This window comes from Condylura cristata, unplaced genomic scaffold (assembly GCF_000260355.1).
Source record: "Condylura cristata isolate star-nosed mole 26May11 unplaced genomic scaffold, ConCri1.0 scaffold00029, whole genome shotgun sequence".
Lineage (NCBI taxonomy): Eukaryota > Metazoa > Chordata > Mammalia > Eulipotyphla > Talpidae > Condylura > Condylura cristata.
In genome coordinates this window covers 12,196,751-12,217,544 of record NW_004567130.1, presented here as the reverse complement: position 1 = coordinate 12,217,544, position 20,794 = coordinate 12,196,751, and the positions used below count along the sequence as shown (strand labels likewise).

At 49.2% G+C, this 20,794-nt stretch overlaps 3 protein-coding genes across 5 annotated transcripts in view; 1 reads left to right on the top strand and 2 right to left on the bottom strand.

The window, feature by feature from the left end:
• The window catches only part of HNF1A (HNF1 homeobox A), a 16,861-nt gene extending 14,195 nt beyond the window's left edge, over window positions 1-2,666 (top strand). The window contains exons 8-10 of one of the 3 annotated variants that reach the window (XR_193550.2): window positions 596-717; window positions 782-942; window positions 2,371-2,666. Coding sequence is in view for 2 of the 3 variants with exons in the window: in XM_012731138.1 (XP_012586592.1) it covers window positions 596-722; window positions 785-942; window positions 2,371-2,498 (413 nt within the window). In the remaining variant the exon portion in view is untranslated. Of the gene's footprint in view, window positions 1-595; window positions 723-781; window positions 943-2,370 lie in introns of all 3 variants that reach the window. The other 2 variants (XM_004690971.2, XM_012731138.1) reach the window with 2 other exon arrangements.
• An 887-nt stretch (window positions 2,667-3,553) lies between these two features.
• LOC101635488 (chromosome unknown open reading frame, human C12orf43) lies at window positions 3,554-9,285 on the bottom strand. The gene is made up of 6 exons (XM_004690970.2): window positions 9,138-9,285; window positions 7,969-8,011; window positions 7,707-7,805; window positions 5,756-5,829; window positions 5,419-5,509; window positions 3,554-4,915 (listed from the first exon to the last, which is right to left on the bottom strand). Exons 1-6 carry the CDS (start codon window positions 9,283-9,285, stop codon window positions 4,567-4,569), a joined length of 804 nt encoding a protein of 267 aa, XP_004691027.1. The 3' UTR covers window positions 3,554-4,566.
• A 2,271-nt stretch (window positions 9,286-11,556) lies between these two features.
• The window catches only part of OASL (2'-5'-oligoadenylate synthetase-like), a 16,897-nt gene continuing 7,659 nt past the window's right edge, over window positions 11,557-20,794 (bottom strand). Inside the window, exons 4-6 of the mRNA XM_004690969.2 lie at window positions 16,736-16,977; window positions 14,029-14,173; window positions 11,557-12,566 (exon numbers count right to left, since the gene is read on the bottom strand). Of these exons, the coding sequence (XP_004691026.1) occupies window positions 12,066-12,566; window positions 14,029-14,173; window positions 16,736-16,977 (888 nt within the window). The 3' untranslated portion in view covers window positions 11,557-12,065. The remainder of the gene's footprint in view (window positions 12,567-14,028; window positions 14,174-16,735; window positions 16,978-20,794) is intronic.

Sequence of the window (20,794 nt, the reverse complement as noted above, 5' to 3'; positions counted from 1 at the left end):
GACCCTATGACAGCTGAGGGTCTTCAGACCTTTAGGCATTTGGGACCAGGCACCGGGGCTGTGCGTCTGTGCGTATGGGGCTGCACAGGTTTATGGGTGTATGTGGGCGGTTACGCTCTCATCTGAGTCAGTGTGAGAATATGCAGTTTATGTGTTTTTCTGCTGGGGTGTGTGTGTGTGCATCTTCTTTGGGGGAATGCTGTGGGAGAGACAGGTACATTTAGGAGCTATGTCCTAGAGATGGAGATACTGCGCTGTCTGCCCCCCTCACCCCCAAAGTGGGGTAATGGCCATTTCCTTGGAGGCCTGGACTTAGAGAACCCACCCCACCCGCACTCCCTTTTACACCTGTTATCTCCAGCAGATGGGAGGAGCTGGATGTGGGTTCCTGGCTTCTCTCCAAGGCCCCTATGGGTGGGGAGAATCCACCCTTTTACCTGGAAATCAGTCAAGTCCCCAGCCACTGCCCTATCGAGTGTTCACCAGGCCCCACCCTTCTTGCTAGAGCACCCAGCCTTGAGGCCCTCCTGGGGGGGGGAGGGGTCCAGCCATGCCCGAGTTACCGTGTCTATATCTTCTCCTTCCTCCTGCCCAGCCCTCTATAGCCACAAGCCTGAGGTGACCCAGTACACCCACACAGGCCTGCTCCCACAGACCATGCTCATCACTGACACCACCAACCTCAGTGCCCTGGCCAGCCTCACGCCCACCAAGCAGGTAAGGCCCAAGCCTGCCCTGGCCCCGCTCAGGACCTGCCTTGGGGTACACCTCAGAGGCTCAGGAGGCTGCTGGTCCCCCAGGTCTTCACCTCGGACACCGAGGCCTCCAGTGAGTCTGGACTTCACACGCCGGCGTCCCAGGCCACCACCATCCACATCCCCAGCCAGGACCCTGGCATCCAGCACCTGCAGCCTGCCCATCGGCTCAGCGCCAGCCCCACTGGTGAGCGGCCACCCACTGCCCCGTTTTGCTGCCACCAGGGGGGCAGGTGTGTGTGTGGGAGGGGCCATAGCCAGGCATTGGAGGTGCCCTGTGCTTCCCTAAGTGGGCCAGGAGGAATGTGAACACAGGAAGTGGGGAGCCTGTTCCGGGACATCTTGTTGACTTGATGGAGAGACGGAGCCACTGGCAGGGTCAGTAGAGGCTGATGAATCAACTGGGCTTGCTGTGGGCCAAAGGGACACATGGAGCTATCGATTTGACTCGGGGTTTAGCACTTTTTTTTTTTTAAAGATTTATTTATTTATGCATACAGGAACTGGGGTGCAGGCCAGAGATGCAGGGGTGATTCACCAGAGACAGATTGGGGAGCAGAACAGACTGATTGACTGAAATACACTGCTGAGGAGAATGGCAGGAGAGACAGGAGAGGTCTGCTGCACCCTGTGGGTCACCTCCCTGGCAGGGAATTGAACTTGCTGCAGCAGCTGACAGCTTCATAGTGCTGCGCTTTTACCCATTGTGCCACCAGGGAAGGCCCAGGGTTTAGCACTCTAGAATTTGCTGCTTAAACCCCAGGAGTTTTCGCTATGAAATCCCAATCTCCAGCTTCTCTGGGAAACTGGGACTCACTCCCACCTGGTTGGGCAGGTTCTGCAGCTCCCCCTGTCCACTGGCCTTTCATTCCCACTCCCCAAGGAGGACCTGAGCCTGCAGCCTAGGGTCTCAGTTAAGAGCAGGCACCTGAGTGGTGGTTGGGCCTTGAGGCCTGGGGCCTGCACTATGACTTTAGCTAAGTGTCCTCCCTGAGCCTCAGGGGCCTGGGTCCAGCCTGTGGCTGCAGACAGTTCATGGAGGCCTCCATGCTTTGCCCCGTGAGGTGCCTGTGTCATCACCCCCATCGTAGATGAAAAAGTGGACACTTTAGCAGGCTTGAGACTGGCCTTGCCTCTGACAGCTTCTAGATTCACAAGGATGTGAACCCAAACAAGCCTGTTTCTTAACTATCTGTATCTCTCAGACTCCCTGAGACATAGAACCAACAAGAATATTTACATTTAAGAAGCTGGGTCCCAGGACTGAGGGGTTGGCAAGTCTGAGAGCTTGGGGCAGGCCGCAGGCTGGCGGGGGGGAGGAGCGGAGGCTGCAGTCTCCGGGCAGAATTCCTTCTTCCAGAGACTAGTGCCCAATGGCCGGGCAGGACAGCCAAGCTGCCCACGCCACCTCCGCAGGGTCCCTTCAGCTCCTACTAAAATGTCCCGAGGCCACTCCTGGGTGGCCCCGAGTCTGGCTGGGGCTTGGAAGAACACAGAGTTTGCTGTGGGATCCCATTACCTGCTGAGATTCAGAAGGCAAGGCCCACCTCCCCGGGCCGGGCCCCGGAGGACCCGCGGGCAGCCTGGGCAGTCAGCAGCATCATTTGTCCCACAGTGTCCTCCAGCAGCCTGGTGTTGTACCAGAGCTCCGACTCCGCCAACAGCCACAGCCACCTGCTGCCGTCCAACCACGGCGTCATCGAGACGTTCATCTCCACGCAGATGGCCTCTTCCTCCCAGTAACCATGGCAACTGCCTCCCAGGGACTGGGCCCTAGAGCCTGCCTGGGGGGTGACAAGGACATCTGAGCCTGTGACTTTTGCTGCCATGGGGCTGTTGCCCTTCCCTGGAAAACTGCCACGGTCCCCACCCCTCTCTGCCAACGTCAGAAAGGGAGGTTCTAAGGTGCCCAGGGAGAACTGGGAAGCAGAGCATGTCCCTGGCAGGACAAGGGTGGAACCATTGCTGCTGCTTATCTACCACTGGCAGCAGAAGGGGACTGACTTCGGGTTCTAGGCCTGTGGCCAGTCCTGGCACCATGATGGGGACTCTGCAGTCACACCTCAGGACGCCAGCAGGCGTGGCCGTGACTTGCTGAGCTCTGGAAGGGCCTAGAACAACATGGCCTTGTTCTGTCACCTTTGACCTGCCCAGGCCACTCCACCTGCCCTCCTTAACTCACACGATCCTCTGGACCCACTCACCCATTACTGACTCACATTACGTTCCCTTAGTGGCCTCTCTGCACCAGAGCCTAAGGCTGAGGCCTGAGCCCTGGAGAGCCCACGCTCACAGAGGAGGCCTGCTGGGCTCCCCTCGCCTCCTCATCTGGAGCCACCCCTTGCATCGTCCCCAGGACCTCACTTTGGACACCGGCTCCCCTGAGCATCACGCCTTCTCTCGCCAGCCTGGCCCGCTCCATGGGAGCCTGAACTCTTCGCCTGGTACTAAGATCAGGTCCTCGGGCAGCACTTTTTCAGACTATGGACCCTGTAGACCCTTCCTCAGTTTGGGAGAGATGCTGCTGAGCTCAGCCAGGGGTGTGGCAGGTGGAGCTCAGCACCCTGGAGGGAGAGGAGACACCTGTGCGGCCAGAGCTGTGCCTGGGAGCTTGGGAGCCCGGCAGGCCGAGTGCGGGGAGCAGCCCACGTGGGCTGCAGCCACCCCCAGGAGTGCAGGGCCCCAGGCACCACTGAGTGGGCAGGACCAGTGAGGGACCTCAACTCCTGGGGCTGCTGCAGGTGAACTGGCTGGGGGGACCGTCTCCACCCCCGGATTGAGAAGGGAGCCGGGAGAACCAGCACCGTCGTGGGTGAGCCTGTACATTTATTTAACTTTTAGAAAAGTAAACGATGAACGGACCAAAACTTCTTGCTTGTTCCCTTGGCCCCTGGTGTGGATGGGCAGGGGGGAGCAGAGGGGCTGAGGCCTGAGCAGCCGGCTCGGCTCACCTCATACCTGTCCCTTCCCCCACTGGAGCTGAGGAGGGGCGACGAGGCCCGCATCTCACCTTGCGCTCTGGCCCTTCTGCAGACGACCTGCAGGAAACCCATTCATGCCGTGCAGGGACTCTCCCCACAGTCTTGAAAGTACTCAAGGAAAACAGCTGGGGTACCGACAGCAGGGTCCTACATGTGGGACACCCACCCGACAGGCCAAGAGTCAGCTCTCGAAGGGACACAGCACCCACACCACTCTGTCATGTTTTGGGTCCCCGGATGACTTATTTCCAGTAACCTGGTTGACTCAGGCACGACTGTGCCTGGTATATTCACAGATATGCAGTAAGAAAATTCTGGGAATTCTGAGAGGGGGAAAAGCACTCTCTCTCCCTGTTTTTCAGACAATGTTGTATCAAGTCTGTATGGCCCGAAGGGCTAAGTACAGAATGCTGTGGGCCCTGGCATCGTGGGAGCCCCTTCCCTCGTGTTTTAAAGGTCACCTCCCACACCAGGCTGAGGAGGGGAGGGGAAGAGAAGGCTTCCCTTCACTCGCCCGCCTCAGACAGCACTGGGGGGAGATGGAGGGAGCTGTACTGTGTGGCCATCACTCTTGAAAGGCTGGGAGGCGCTTCTGGAGGCCATGGAATGTTCTGGTGTCACAAGTCTGCCCCAGCCGGCAGCAGAACACAGCAGGGCACTGTATTACCCAGGACATTCACCCCACGACCGGAGCCTGGGACAAGTCCCATCGTGACTGAGTCTGGACCTGCCACCAAGTCCCTTATCTTGGGGGGAGGCAGGGCTTGGAAATGGCCATTCGAGGGGTGCCTTGTGCTCAGAGCTACTGGGCCCCAAGCCCAGAGGCGGGGTCAGTTCGCAGGCACGCTGACCACACTCTTTGCTGGCGGGAATGGGGAAGGCTCACTGGCTTTCTTTGACTTTTTCTTCCTTTTCTTCTTTTTGGTCCCAAGTGATACCTGGTCACCACTGAGCTGGGCTGACTCCTTTTCCAGCCTCCCAACGGTGGCCTTGTGTATGGGGGCAGTGGCCAGGTCAGCGCTGGCTTCCTTTTTGGCTTTCTTTTTCAACTTTTGCTTCTTCTTCTTTGCCTCTTTCTCTACCTCAACAGGGTTGTGGATGGCAGACTCCTGGAGAATATCGGAGGCCGACACGGCGGCCTCCAGGCACCGCTGCCGTTCTTCATCGCTGCTCTCGCTGCTGCAAGGGGAGGCAGGCTGGGTTAGCTGGAGTGGAGATGGGGCTTGCAGCTGCTGCTTGCTGGCCTCCCTCAGGCCAAGCCACCAGAGAGAGGCCACAATGGGAGGCAGTGAGGAAGCTCAGGCTTGGAAGTGGGGAGGACCTGGGTTCCTTACTAGCTTCTATGCTTCCTGCTATGTGACCTGAGTAAGTGACTCAACCTCTCTGACCCTCAGTGTCTACCTATAAAACAGGGACCTTCTATTCTTCTCTCTGTAAAGTAGAGCCCAGGCTTTCAGGCATGTCCCCGGAGTGAACTGTCGGGCACAAGCTGGGTGCTCAGGAAGCCACCCTTCCAGATGCTTCTCCCATTCCTAGTGAGGGTTACTATTTCTCCGGCTACCTGAAAAGGCCCCTTCTTGGCCTGGACCTGACTGGAATCACAGCTTGGCTAGTTAAGGGTACTTGACAAGACAGAAAAGGGGCAAAAGGGAGGGAACTTGAGGAGCTGTGGGAGATCTTACCTGGAGCCGGAAGGCAATCGCTTTCGGCGGGGTGGGGGGGTAGACTCCTGCTCAGGGCGTCCAGGGATGGATGTGAAGAAAAGGCGGAAGCCTGAAATTCCAAGGGACAGAGTCAGCTTTGGGTCAGACATATGAGGGGACCTCAGACATTTGGCTTCATTTCTTACGAGTCTCAGTTCTCCTTTAATTCCCCTATAAATGGGGGTATTGTAATATGTGCCTCAGAGTGGGGCTGTGCAGATGAACGAACATACCAAAGCCATGTTTCCTGGCTCCAGACTCACAGGAGGCATTTAATAAACCAGAGCTGTTACTGACAGCATGTAGAGCCACTTACCGTCATCCTCGGGGTCAACGTTCTGCACCCCAACCTTTGTTGGCTCCTTTACTACTTCTGAGATGGTAATGGAACTAAGGGGAAGAGAGATGGTTGGGTTAGGATGAGATTTTGGGTAGCAACAACAAATTAGAACAACTTTCTTTAAAATGTGGAGCAGGGTCATGTTTCTTAAACGCAACAGCAGTGTAGTATCCTGGAAGATACTTTATTGATCTGCCTGTTCTGCACCTACAGCTACTGAGCAGCTTAAACTACAGTGTTTCATTTGTTTAAGCCTCACTTTATTCCAGAAAAATTTTAAGAAGCTTTAAAGATACTTCCAGTACAACAGAAAGTAATGCAGTTCCAAGGCGGGCAAAGAGAAAATAAGGCAGGAGGGACTGAGAGCCAGATATATGGTCAGGAAGTCCTGCAGACATGCTAGAGGGCACACCTTTGAGTTTCCTGGCAGCAAGCATGAAAGGGAAAAATGGCCAGTTCAGACATGTGGTTCAGAAGTCAGGTTCTAGGGGAGGACAGATTTGTTCTGCTCTTCTAAATTTTTTTTTAAAGATTTATTTATGCATACAGAAATGGGGTGGGAGGTGCAGGGGTGGCGAGAGGATTCGCCAGAAACAGAGTAGGGGGCAGAACAGGCAGATCAATAAAGTACACTGCTGAGGGGGTCAGTGGGTGAGACACCGAGGAGGTCAGTGGGTGATCCACACTGCTGCACCATGTGGGTCACCTCCAGGGCGGGAACCGAGCTCTCACTGGAGCGGCCACAGCTTGGCTTAGCTTTGCAGTGCAGCGCTCCAACCCGCTGTGCTACCAGGAGGGGCTCCACTCTTCTAAAATTTTTAAATAATTAAAAAAAAAAAATTGGTTGTAGGTTGAGATGCATTTGCAAGAAATAATACAGATGGGCATTCCCCTTCACCAGGTTTCTCCATACGGTAATACATACATAACTGAAGCTATCACAACCAGGTAACTGACATCGATAAAATCCATCTACTTTATTCACACTTCAGAGACCTGGTTTCAATCTGAGTTTGTCACCCACTAGCTGTGTCTCCTTTGGCAAGGGATTTCTTTCTCCAAGCCTCTGCTACACACTGGGAGTGGTCACAGAGCCCTCTCTTAGGACTGCCACAAGGACTGAAAGTGACAGTGGACATCAAACACGTAACGCAGGGCTGCCACAGCAGGTGCTCAGTAAATGGCTGCTATGGTGAAGATGTTTTCTGTGGTCAAGACAGGCAATAAGCTTTGCAGAACCTCTAACATGAAAACAAACTCTCTCTCTAGAAGCCTAGAGCGAGCAGGGAGAACCGCCAAGGCCAGGAAGCCTGTCTCAAGTGAAGGCTGACAGATGACAGAGTATCATTACGAGCTGTAGAAAACAATGCTCTCAACAGGGCCTGCAGCAAAACAGTCAGGCTCCGGGTGCTTCTCCTAACCACCCTCCTGATCAGCCAAAGGTATCCCCCAACAGGTCCTCAACTTCCTTACAGTTGGATCCCTTTAAGAGCCACACCCTGGTCTAGTATCCCTGGCAACTGCTTCATACTCTGGGTCTTCCCAGCACGTAATCTCAAATGCAAGGCAGAGAACTGGCACGGTGCCTGGCACCAAAGAAAAGGCAATTCTGCCTAGTAATCCCTTGCCCTCTTGTGGCAATCTCTGGTGCCTCCATTCTCATAACGTCAGGCTAACAGGTGTTTAAGAGCACAGATTTGGGGTCAAACACACTCAGGCTGTGTCCCGTGCTGCTCCTTACTCCCTGTAACTTCACGCAAACACTTTTTGCAGAGAGTCTGCTTTCTTGTTGAGAGGTCTAAGGACCATACGACCTACTTGGGAGGGGGATGATGAACTATGAGGTGATGTGTAACGTGTGTCAGTACATCTGACACAGCTCCCAGCCATTACTGGGGGGTTGAGAGAGAAACGCGTCCTGGCTTACCTGTCCAGTAGGGCTCCCAGCTTCTTGGCAACGTGGGCTCGGAATTCAGGAGTGGTCTGAAGCTCATTGCCATCTTGCTCATGCTCATCCACCTTATGCCTACAACACACACAAGAGGACCTCACCTCCTGCCAGCTCAGAAGCTGCCTCCTTGAAGGCAGGGTCTTCATGGGTCTTGCTCATGCTGACATTCGGGGCTAGCCTAGCAGGGATCAATATTGCTGAATGAATGGATGAAAGTTGAACTCAAAGTGCACAGTACCTGAGACTTGGCTGGGTGGTTGGCAACTGATTATTTGCAGCATCTGTGGAAATAATAGAAATTGAAACATTTATGGAACATTTATACAACATTTATTGTATGCCAGGCAATACTTTAAGTGATTTGCATGTATAAATGACTGAATTTCCCACCAACAGCATTTGACAGGTCACTATTATCCCCATTTTGCAGAAGCAGAAAATGAGGCAAGGGGGTGTAAAATAATGTAGTCAGAGTAAAACAGCTAGCAAATGAGATGGGATGAAGACCCAGGCCATCTGGCTCCAGGGCCCTCTCCCCTCCAACCACCATGCTGAACAGGTAAGTCTAGGTGTAACTCCAGTCCAGCACTTATTGAGCACCCACTATATACCTGATTGTGTGCTATGTGTTGTGGAGAAGACAGAAGAAGGTGGCTCAGTTATGTGGATTATATTTTTAAAGCCAAGACATTGGAGATGGTGGCCATTCATTCACTCAGCCAAATACTGGATGTCTAATATGACCCAGGTGGTGTCCTAGCTACTGAACAACTTAGGTAAAGATCCTGTGCTCATGGAGCTTACATTCTAGTTGGTGGCGAGAGATGACAAAATTACACATACTTGAAAAACAAAATTGTCTGAGACTCACAAAAACCTAGGAGCCAGATAAGGATAAGGAGCCATAACTCCCAGGAGTTATGTTACTGTCCAGGACCAGCATCCACTGGCACGTGGGACTAAAAAGAGTAGAGGAAGATTGGCTTCCCGCCCTTCTCCCCATTCATGGTTAGCTGCCCCTATGTTCAGGGGTTTTCGGTTTATTCCCAGGGTAGTGGTGAGTCAAAGTCGGAGGTACGCCTTGAACACAGCTCGCTGGCAGTCCCAGGATGTGAGAATGTATACAGGTGATAAAGACTGGAAGCGAGAATGAAAGAGAGGGGCCATCGCTGTCATCTGGGAGTTGCGGGCTGCAACGAGGAATGACATCCATGTGGCTCAGTTTCTCTCACTAGGATAATGGAACCCTCCCTGCCGTACCTGCCCTCGTTTTGAATCTGAACCCCACAAATCTCGGAATTCTCTCCGGCAGCGTAGAGATCAGGTGAGTACCTCTTCATCACCCAGCCGCCGCCCCACAGGGGGGGTCACGCACTTTGGCCAAACTCCCCGAACATAGTTCCTTACCGGCTTTCGGTTTCTTCAGGACCTTTGAGCACTGCTTTAAGTCCCAGGCCGGCATTGCTGCTTCGCGGCACCGCTCTAGCTCCTCCGTATCGCTGCTGCTGCTACTGCTACTCTCCAACTCGCTCACGCAGCCATTGGGCGCCGCCATCTTGGCCATAGCAAAGGATTGTGGGGAGCTCCTGCAGAACCCGCCTCAAGACCTGGTGCGAGAGGGAGCGCAGGGCATTGTGGGGGTTGTAGTTCTTAGATTTGATCTTCTGAACTGTTTTAGGGTTCCCGGAAAAGCTAGAGCTGGAAGGGTTTAAGAGATCAGCTTCTCTATCCCTTTCCTGATGAGGAAAATAAGATCTACAGAGGAGAAGGAATTGTCTAAGGTCACACAAGGTGTAATGACAAAACCAGGATTGATTCCAATGTTTTGAATCAATGTAGTTTCAAGAGTATTCCTGTTATTTTTCTAATACCCATCTGGACATTTGCAGCTTTTTAGGGAGTTTGTTAAAATGTAGATTTTGGGGTATAACTAAAATTAACCGAATCAGTATTTCTGGAAGTTGGGACTCAGAAACTTCTATGTCCTCCCTATTTCCTAGGGTCTTGCTACTAGAAATTAACTTCCAAACATGGAGTCTTGATTTCAATACAGACCTGAACAGAAATGGATTTTTTTTTCATATATTAATTTTTTTTTTCACAGACGAACTGGGGTGTAAGCCAGAGGTTTGGGAGGAGAGGGGATAGTGAGAGGATTTACCAGTGACAGATTTGCGGAAATATACTGCTGAGGGGAGTAGCAGGTGAGACATGAGAGGTCTGCTGCTTCATGTGGGTCAGATCCCTGGTGGAGATTGAATTTATGATAACTGAGGCACGTTAGGCCACCAGGGAGGCACAGACACTGCATTTAAAAAGGTCTCTGGGTGATTTGCATGCACATGAAAGTTTGAGGGCTATTCCGATGCAAAGTTTGGGAAACATCCTTCACTGTTCTAGCTCAGGACTTCACTTTGCCTATATTTTGGAAACATTTGTAGGAACTTTCAGTGCTGAAGCTCCAAGGGTCCGCCCAGGTCCTTCATGCTAGAATCTGCAGTTAAGATACTCCACCAGGAGAGGAAGGATGACCAAACTTACTTTTGTCTTTGGCATTCTTTTCTTCATTTTATTTTTTTAAGCCAAGGATGTAAAACTTGTTCTTCTACTCAAGCAAACTATTTGACCTTGGACTTCTCTATTACAAAAGAGAGGTGAGTTACTCCTTTAATAAAAAAAAAAAAAAAAAAAACAAACCCAAAAAACCCCCCAAAAACCTGGCCGTCTTTGGTGGCACAACGGGTTAGGACACGGCACTGCAAGCAAACTGCTGCTGCTTCAGTGCAAGTTCGATCCCAGCCCCAGAGCTGACCCACACAGCGCGGCAGACCTCTCCTGTCTCCCTGCTGCTCCCCTCAGCAGTGTACTTCGTCAATCTGCCTGTTCTGCTCCCCACTCTGTCTCTGGTGAATCCTCTCACCCCCTGCACCTCTGGCCTGTACCCCAGTTCTGTATGCACAAATAAATAAATCTTAAAACACACACACACACACACACACAGACACACAAGAATTTGCCCACTACCTACAATGTGGGCTGTACCGAATATTGCAAAGGTTACAAAGATATGGGGTGGACTAGCCTGTTTACCCCATGGAAAGGAGTCACTTCTTGACTGTGAAGGGGAGAGTAGTGGGAAACAGACTACTCTTGATAAATTACCCAGGCACTGCTGAGAACCACTTGTAAAGTATATTCTTTTAAAAGATTTTATTTATTTATTCATACAGAACTGGGGTTGCAGGTCAGAGGTGCAGGGGCAGTGAGAGGATTCACCAGAGACAGAAGGGGGAGCAGAACAGGCAGACTGACGATATACTGCTGAGGGGAGCAGTGGGCTGGCCAGGAGAGGTCTGCTGCACTATGTGGTCACTTCTAAGGTGGGGATCAGACTTGCACTGAAGTGGTTGCAGCCAGCTTGCAATGCTGCGCTTAAACCTGCTGTGCCACCAGTGAGGACCCATAAAGTATATTCTATGGTAAGAAATCTACCAGAGAGCAGAGCAAAAGGGAGGGGGGAGGAAAGACCGTCATTGGTTGGTCACATGGTATCTTTGCATAATAAAGAGGTTAATATTTTCCTAAACTCACTGGCCCATTGCACTCTGTGTTGTGTGTACTTCAGGAGTTTCAGGGAACTTTACACTATGTCACCCTCGCTTGCGCAGACTTTGCCTCTCTATGTCTCAGTTTCTTTATCGTCTTCACTTCCAGAGTTGAGAGACTCACACGATTAAGCACTAGCAATTGGGATGTTATTAACACTATGGAAATAAACAAGGCCACATAAATGAGAATGAATCAAGGTTATTTATTATCATCTCTCTATAGCAAGGGAGTCAGTCACTATTCCGTATAGCAGCAACTTAAAGACATACAAGGCAGTGGGAAAGCTTTAGAGTGGAAAAAAAAAAAAAGACCCTGATGAAAGTTGCTGGCATGGGGTAGGAATAGACAGGTTAACTAGAAGCAGGGCATCCTGGATGACTGGTCAGGGAACTTATTCGGCTTTTTCTGCTGATCTTAATTTGGACAGGGGCCTGGGGATTACAGAATCTGGAAGTTGTTGACCAGATTCCTTGTGGTTTGGGGTTGACTGCTGTAGAGGTTAGGGTCAGGATTCTATTGTCATGAATGGTCTGGTCATTGTTCATTTGTATGTCGGGTCTTTCAGATCCCTCCTCATTCCTCTACTGGCAGGGCTAATGTAACTATTTACAAAGTTGGTCATGACCTGGGACCTTCAGTAGAGAGGCTGAAGGACTGGTTGATAGGATGAGGCCAGGACAGGAGGGCCTTCAGAGGTAGAATCTAAGAGAGGGTTCCCAGAGGAAACTAGCTGGGTAGAAATGGAGCCTCCCTAGCTGTCTTCTTGGAGAGGACGAGGATGTCATTGTTTTGGATACCATAGTTCCTAAAAACCAACCAGTCCTGCAGGATCTGGCCTCGGAACTCCAGCTGTTGCTGATTTTTGGGCAATCCCTGCTTGTCTTCAATCTGCTGCTTTAGGTTCAGGATTAAGCTGTTGGGGTGGAGGACATAGACATGGCTTCCACCATTAGGATTCTTCACAAAGACCTGGATTTCAGGGGAGAGGTTCTGCAGCAGACAGATGCGAGTGTCAGAGAAGATGCCGTAATAAGCCCAGGAGCAGTGGGTGTCGAGGAACTGCCTCGTGCCACTTGGCTCCTGGAAGGACAGAAGATACTGGTCGAAGGTGCCCCTGAGCCGCCGAATTTTATCTTTAAGCTTCTTTATGAGGTCATAAGGGTTCACCCAGATGGTCAAATCTGAGTAACCCCACTGCTCCACTGTCACTTGGATGTCTCGTGCTTCCTGGAAAGGAGAGGAGAGAAAGAGGGGTTGAGTGGAGCCCACATTGCTCTGTCGGATGTGCAGAAGCTCCCTTTACTTGTCCTTCTTTCCAACAACAGCAAAAGCAGCAAGCATTTAGGGGGTGCCATCCACCACCTAGTTCCCATGTCACACACTTTTCAGATCCTACTTCCCCCACTCTCACTAAGAGAATGTTCTCCGAGCATCCCATTTCACACACGAGCACACTGGAGCTGAGCAGAGGGAAGGGATGTACTGACCATCCTCAGGTAGTGACAGCAGAACAGGTATTCAGACTGAGGTCTCACATACACCCGACCTTCACTAAACTTCTGTTCTTAACTGCTGGGGGCCACATGCAAGGGCCTGAGAGTCCCTGGGGGTCTGAGAACTCCACCTGGGTGCTGGGGAGGCCTGGACCTCTAGCAGATCCTTTCAAGAAAGAATTTATGTCTGACATTGCCTAATCTTCTTTAATTTTTCCAGATAAAAATCTTTGCGTGGTACTTTATTCAGGGAAAAACAAAAGGCGTGCGTATCTCAGTCTCACTGGCTTTCCCAGCTTGTCAGCTCTGTCCCTTAACGGAGAGTCTCTGTTCTGCTTCTGCCTTTTGTGCCAAGCAGGCCAGTCTTTTAGTACAGCCTCCACCTCCATCCAGCCCTTTGCCCTGACTCTTTCCCAGGTGGGGTGTCCTATGGTTTGAGGTTTACACCCACCCAGAGATTTTAGGGCCCATTTCAAGCCCCAGTTCTTCAAGCAGTCCACTGTAGTGACTTCAGATAACATTTGCGTTCCATTTTTGGAGCCCTGCAAACACCGGGGTGTGAATCCAAGCTCTGCTGCCTCTTAGCTGAGTGAGTGGTTAATTAACCTCTCTGGGCCTCTGGTTGCTTACCTACAAAATGGGGGTGATAATGATAATGATGATGATGATAATTGTGATAAAGCACTTGACCTTTCTACTTTATAAAGATGTCCCCAGTCAAACACTTGCAAACTGTAAAGCACAATGTGAATAAAACACATTGTTAACAGTATCGGCTGCAAGCACAGACATTAGAGCTTTTACCTCCTGTATTGGTCCCTATTAACCAGGTCTTATTTCTATGCATCGTTGCCCCCTCACTGCCACCAGCTCAGCGCTGGTGCAATGCAGACTACTGGCTTGATTTGCCTGGGTTCAGCTCATGCAAAGAATGATCAGAACCGGGACTGATTCTCAGACAGGTTATGGGATGAAGAGCCAAAAGGGAAAAAAAGAAAATGGTGGGGTGGGGTTGGGAGATAAGAATTTGGAGGTAAGCGATCTGCAGGTCGGAGGGTTAAACAGTTTCACTAGCCTTAAACCATCTAGCTCTCAAGCCCTATTTGCTGCACTGAGGCAAGAGTAAATACATAAATACTATATAGCTATTTCATTCCAAGCCTCATGCTCCTGGCGGCCTGGAGCTGTGTCATTACCTTCACTTCCCAGCTGGGAACTGGCTCCTCCCCATTGTAGCAACAGTCTTTTTTCAGGCACTGCTTGGCGCGCTGGGCAACTATGTCCCACCTGTACCCTTCTGCCACGTTGTGGGTGGGGTCAACCGGATCCAGGATGATGGGTCTGCAGCACAGGAAGAGGGTGATCAGGCTCCCCCTGGTCTGGAAGCCAGAAGGGAGCCTCCCCACAGCCCTCCTGCCAAGCCACTGAGCATCCTCTGTGTTCAGAGTCCTGGGTTGTCAGTGCTGGAGGCAGAAAGCAATCTGGGGAAGAACAGAACAGAATGGAGATGATTCCAGTTCCAAGAGCCCCTCTACGGGTCTGCGAGAAATTTGGGGGGTGAGATCCCCAAACCCTGTGCCAAGGACCCAGAACTGGATTCTCTGCACTCTGTGCTGCTGCTCCAGTATCCTCGAACCATTCTGCCTGGAAAAGAGTTGGGCAGCAGTGCCAAGCAGGTCCCAAGAGAAGGGTCTTGGAGTGCAAGCATTTGTTTGGAAGTGCCAGGCGGGGCCAACACGCAGGGCCTGTGTGCAGTGATCAGACTGGCTCCCTTGGGGCTTGCTCCGGGGGTGATGGGATCCCTGAGCAACAGGCAGGAAGAGAGCGGCAGGACAGGCGACAGAAGCAGAGGAAAGAGCACGTGGGTCATGAGAGCGTGAGCGGCCGCAGGCTTAGGTCCCAGCAGCTTCCAAGCTCAAGTTTCTAGGCTCCCTTCCTTTCAGTTCCTTTTACAAGGAAACTGGAGTTTCCTCCTGGGTAGAATAGGACCCAAACCTCACATAAGGGACCATAGACATTCTGGTGACACTAGTCACATGGATCCAGAGCTTCCCATATAAAAGAGGCACCTGTGGCTGGGCCCCCCAGAAGTGGATCCCGAGATAAGGATCTTGGAGTGCAGGGATTTGTCTGGAAGGAGGTGCCAAGAAGCACCAGTTAGGGAGGGGAGAGGAAGATGGGGACGGGAAGGAAGCCAATGAGGGGGGTGTTAGGGTGATTACCACTGTGGACAACTGGGCACTACTCTGTGTTGGAGACCCCTCGGGCTTTAAGTGCTACAGCAGGGAAAGTGTCAAGGCTATGGCTGTAAGACTGGGCCACACGGGCTGTCAGACTGGCCCATGTCCAGGCTGTGATGTCGCTCCTTGTATCAGCAAAGCTAAGAAACAGGCGTGGGAACAAAACAACCCGATAACACAGAACCTTGGCAATGAATGTGTGCCAAATGAACGCTACCTACCAAGAGATTAAATCATTGTAACCTAAATGGGAGGGGGGTAGTTTGTCTTAATATGAATGGCTGTACCCTGCACTTGGGATGCTTATCCTCAGACTAAGAAGTCTTGTGTCCTCTGGGTCTCTTAAACTCGATTTTGTGCCTGTCATTTCTTTACTTCAAGTTCTTTCGAATTCTTCTCTCAACCCTATTCACTGGAGCTGAACTCTGACAACTCTGACTGGGGGACTCTGGGAAACAGAACAAGCCCCATGATCCAGAAAGACTCCTTCCATCAGAGATGTGGGGAGCTGAGGCATTTAGCCAACAACTTCCACCACCCATTGGGTGAGCTGCTTTCAGAGTAGGAGGAAAAGCCTCAGGCCAAGGACTGCGGGCACTGACAGCTGAGCCAGACTTCCGAGTTGGCCAAGGCCCAGGGGATGTGGACAGGGCACTGACAGTGTGTGCTGTAATTAGAGCATCAAGCTGACATCTCCCAGAGTTAGACATCATAGACCCTTTATAGATGCTCTCCCAGCGGTCAAGTAGTTTATGGGGAAGGCACAGGGACTCACAGAGGTGGGGGAAAATGGCAGTGCTGGGATATAGCTTGGGTCTCCATGATCCTTTCTGCTTTCTTATGCTTATTGCAAAAGCACTGAAATGGTCTGAGGGCAAAGAATGGGGTGAAGGGGAGAGGGCTTAAAATATAAGGATAAACTTCTGGGTATCTATTGAAGAACATGAAAACATTGATTGAAAAAAGATAGATGCACCCATATGTTCATTGCAGCACTAGTCTCTATAGCCAAGGTACAGAAACAACCAAGTGCACAGTGATGGATAGAGGAGGTGTATATACATGGTGGAATACTACTCAGCCACAAAAAAGGTCGAAACCTTGTCAGTGGCAACAATTTTGAATGGGCCTTGATGGGATTATGCTATTCAGAAATAAATCAGAAGGAAAAAGAAAAATATTTCATGATTTCACTTATTTATAGAATACAAGGAAAGAAACTCTCACATCAAAATGGTATTTACCAGTGGGGAGGAAAGGCAGAAACAATAGGTTGGTGGTTGTGGGGGATGGCGTGAAATGCATGGATGCTGAGGTGGGACATTGTCCACCTAGAACCTACCTGGGGATGTAGACCAACCTTACCCCACTTAAAAAAATTGCTGTGAAAGATGACATGATTCACAGAACTTTCCCTGCTCCTCACACAGAACTGCACACTTAAATGTGTACATAGCCCATATGAATTATGCTTTCAGGAGATTGATTTAAAGAAAAAGAGAGCAAGGATAAGCCTGATAGTCCATCGCCCCCGGTACTTTTACAGGTGTGAGTATGAGGTCGAGGAGTCGGCTACGTGGGTGTGAGGTCTTGGGTGCAGTAATACCACTTTTCACGCCATACTTTTTCTCTGTGGGTCGTGATGGGGAAGTTGGCCCAGTACCTCTCTTTTTGGATCTGATTTCTGACGAAGGCGCCAATGACTGGGTTCTGGAGCGTGTAGAACTTGGTCCAGTAGATGCAGAGAAGCTCGTAATCCTGCAGCAGCTCCAGCACGGAAACCAGCCCCTCGTCCAGCTCGAAATTCTCGCTCTCCTGTGTACCCATCTCCCAGGCATAGATGGTCAAGAGCTCCAGGGTATAGACAGGAGGCAGCTCTGTTCTGGGTGACTTGGCTTGCACGTACTGTTGGGAGAAGTGGAGAGAGAACCCCCGAGATGCTGTGTGAGGGCGCTGGACCACGAAGTGGGAAACCGAGTTCTTGTCTCGCTCTGCCACCTGCTGGCTGTGCAAGCAAGGCCGAGTCACTTTCGCTTTCTGCTCCTAAATGGGGTTCCCTCCCACTTTCCAATGAAAGGGCTGGCTCAGTCCACTGATTCCAGTAACTTTGCTTGAGGTAACTCCTGGAATGGAGTTCTGAAGAGGTGTCCACACCTTGGGCACATTGGGTTGTGTCTCCAATATGCCGGCTCAAGCAACTCCATGTTAGCTTATTGTAAACTCCTGGGCTTCTGAGAAAGGAGTCCTCAAGAAAGGGAGGAGTTAGGAGAGGGAAACAAGGGACAAGGGACTAACTGAGCTCTGTGGTGAACACTGGGGCTTTCTCTGTCGCAGAGATTTGTTGCCACAGTAGAGTAGCGATGCTGTTTGGGATTGAGTCACTCAGCCCGAGGTGGGTGGTGCCTGGACTAGCCTGTCAGCACAAACCTATTCCCCTCGCCCAGTGACTGGCTCGGGAAAATCCACATGATCCAAACGGCCTCAATTTGAGCAAAGACTCCTTTTGTTCAGTGGTTGACAAAAGTCCTCTCTCGTGTGTGGGTGTGAGGGCAGGAACAGTTGTGGCTATTTTGGCATTAAAAGGGAAACCAGTCCGAGGACTGGTTTTTTTTTTTTTTTTTTAACTTTCTTACATTGTTGTTCATCTTTGCACAATATTTGGTTTCTCAGAAGACAGAAGAGAGAGGAGAAACTTATGGAGAGACAGAGTCAAGCCCTTACCAAACAGTGCCTGAAACTCCTTCCTCACCTTAGGGGTTTTCACTCAGGAGCTGATAGTTCTCTTCATAATTTAGGCAGGTTTGAATTATTTTTTTCTGTTACTAGCAAAAGAAAGCATGTTAACTGAACCCAGGTGCTTGCTGTCTTAAAAATCTCTCTACTATTCAGGCCCTCCCTGGTGGCGCAGCAGGTTAAAGCACAGCACTAAGAAGCTAAAGCCACTTCCGCATGAGTTTGATCACCGCCCTGGAGGTGACCCACATGGCTCAGGAGACCGCTCCTGACCTGCCCGTTGCTCCCCTCAGCATTGTACTTCATCAGTCAGCCTGTTCTGCTCCCCACTCTGTCTTGGGTAAATCCTCTCACTGCCCCTGCACTTCTGGCCTGTACCCCAGTTCTGTATGCATAATAAATAAATCTTTAAAAAAAATCTCTCTAGTACTCATCTAGAACATGAATTTTCTTCTTTGTTCAACATCCAGCTATTTGATTTGTGGAAGAAAAAGGAACATTATAAATCAGCATTATTTCACCTTACAGTTAAAGGGGGACACCTTCACTTTCAGCTGGGAACAAGAAAGACGGGGTCATCTTGTCTAATTCTAGTTAGTCCCCCAAATAAGTAAAACCTTGAGCTTTTCCTAGAAGTCACTGGCTGGTTCACTAACAAAAGCAACTTTATCATGACTTCAAAATCATTTTTAATTTAGTTCAAATTGATTTATAAATTTCTGAGTTTGTTTTCATAATGTTTTGTGAATTCACACTTAATACTACTGTGAATGCTCATTTGCTCTGATTTCTTCAAGTTTTGGATTTCTCTGACGTTTGCAAATTTCTGTCTGAAAGTATATCATGGCCTTTCTAGATGCTATAAGCATGTGATAAAATTGTTATTTTTCCATCATCAATAAAGACTAACCATTAATCTACTAATCATGATAATAATTTTTCTTTGAATGTATATGCTATATGCTATTATATAGATACACATAAGTACCGATGATATGTATTACTGGGTTAAGCCTTTCCTGCTGCCGTCTGATTCCCTTGCAGGTTCTTATTTAACAAATGATTTGTGCTCAGTTTTTTTCTATTTTTGCCAGCTGAAGATTCCACTGAGATTGAGCTTGTTTCCAAAGCTGACTAAACTGTATTGCCTGAGAAATATACCCAGGGACTGTTTATACTCAAATACGCATGTTCAAGCTGGAGGGTGAGTCTTGTCTCTTAAGTGGCAGTAGGTTTTACTCTTGCTGATGTGTTCTCTCTCTGTTTCTGGATTCAAACTTATCTTGGATCAGAGGAAAAGGAAAAGAGAAGACCAGCAGGCAAACTATAAATCTTGAGCATACAGCACGGGAGGGGAGAGAGGAGGTCAAACATGGGGGAGCAGCACCAGAGACGATGGTGACTGTTCACACGTGAGATGGTGCTGGAAAATTTATGGGGGTTACACCTGAGGGAGAAATAATATATTGTACAAATATGAACAACGTAAGAAAATTTAAAAAAAAAGAAAAAATTCATTTCCTGTGTTAGCTAATAGTGTTTATGCACATATGGACATGGAATTTTAGCTCTGGAATGAGGCAGAGTTTATTGAGTTGGATCCACTTATTTGCAATATATTTTTCAAATTTCTTGATGTTTCTGGACATTGAAATTTCAAGGTCATCTGTTTTGTAAAACTAGAATTAGAAACTGGGTCCTTACTCTTTCCTGTATTATTATTTGCAGCAGGACAGTCCCATAAGAAATGGGAATAAAAGTAAAATTGTATTTACTTATCTCTCCAGCAAGAAATAAAAGTAAGATTTCAAGTTAAAAAAATAAAAGAAGAACTGAGCTTGGTGAAGTCAGCTTCTGGCTTCTGTTCTTAATTGCACAGTGCACTTAGTTCCTGTGGATAGCAACAACCTGCGAATCTGGTTTTATGGTTGAACCATCTGGTCTTCCCTTTTGGGGACAAATGATAGGAAGTTATTCTCTGCTGGGTGGCATTCTGTGGGAATTTGAGTGTATTTTCTCTCTTACGCTCTTGGTTTGTTTGTCTTGAGAATTCTCCTATCTCCTGGAAGCCTTATGCTCGTCCTATGCATTTAAATCACTCACAAATGTGTGTGTGCCTGTGAGTGCATGCGGCTGGGCCCGGGAGATCAGCCCTATAAGGTTGGGAGCTCACTGTCTGCTGGGGCTTATGCTGTTTGTCTTTGACACCTAGTTGAAGCAGGAAAACCAAAGCTACTAGGTCTTTTTTTCCTCATGTAAGAAATGTAAAAGCTATTTTACAGAAGAATGTACTGGCTACAATACAATCTGCAGAATGTTGTCTTTCTCCCCACTCCGTGACGGGAAGTGTATGGAATGGACAGGGAATAAATTCACTGGTTCATCTGCCACGAAAGGGGATTGAATAAAAATCTCACCAGACTCATTTGTTGTAGGTATCAACAACTTCATAAACACAGACTGCTTAACCAAAGATAAGCAGGTAGTGAAATGAGCACTATCTGCCCAAATAATATTCTATTTTTGCTTAACTTAGTTTCTATCTCAATATAAGGCTATAGGTGTGCCAAACAGATTAGTAACAATCTTTAAACACTGCATTATTCAGAATAAAAACTTCCTATAACAATTCCTAGCATACATTATACTAACAAATAACCAGAAAAACAAAGATAATTATTCTATAAAAACAACAGCCTTAAAATAAAATAAATATATTTACAATAGGAAAGACATGGAGTCAACCCAAATGTCCAAAAGTAGATGACTGGATTAAAAAGATGTGGGACATATACACAATGGAATATTACTCAGCAAACAAAAAGAAACACATGGCTTTTTCAGCAACATGGATGGAACTAGAAGGGATCTTCCTTAGTGAAATAAGCCAGAAAGAAAAGGAAAAATACCAGATTTCATTCATAGCTGGAGTATAAAGGACCAGGGGAAATAATAATAATAATAATAATAATAATAATAATAATAATAA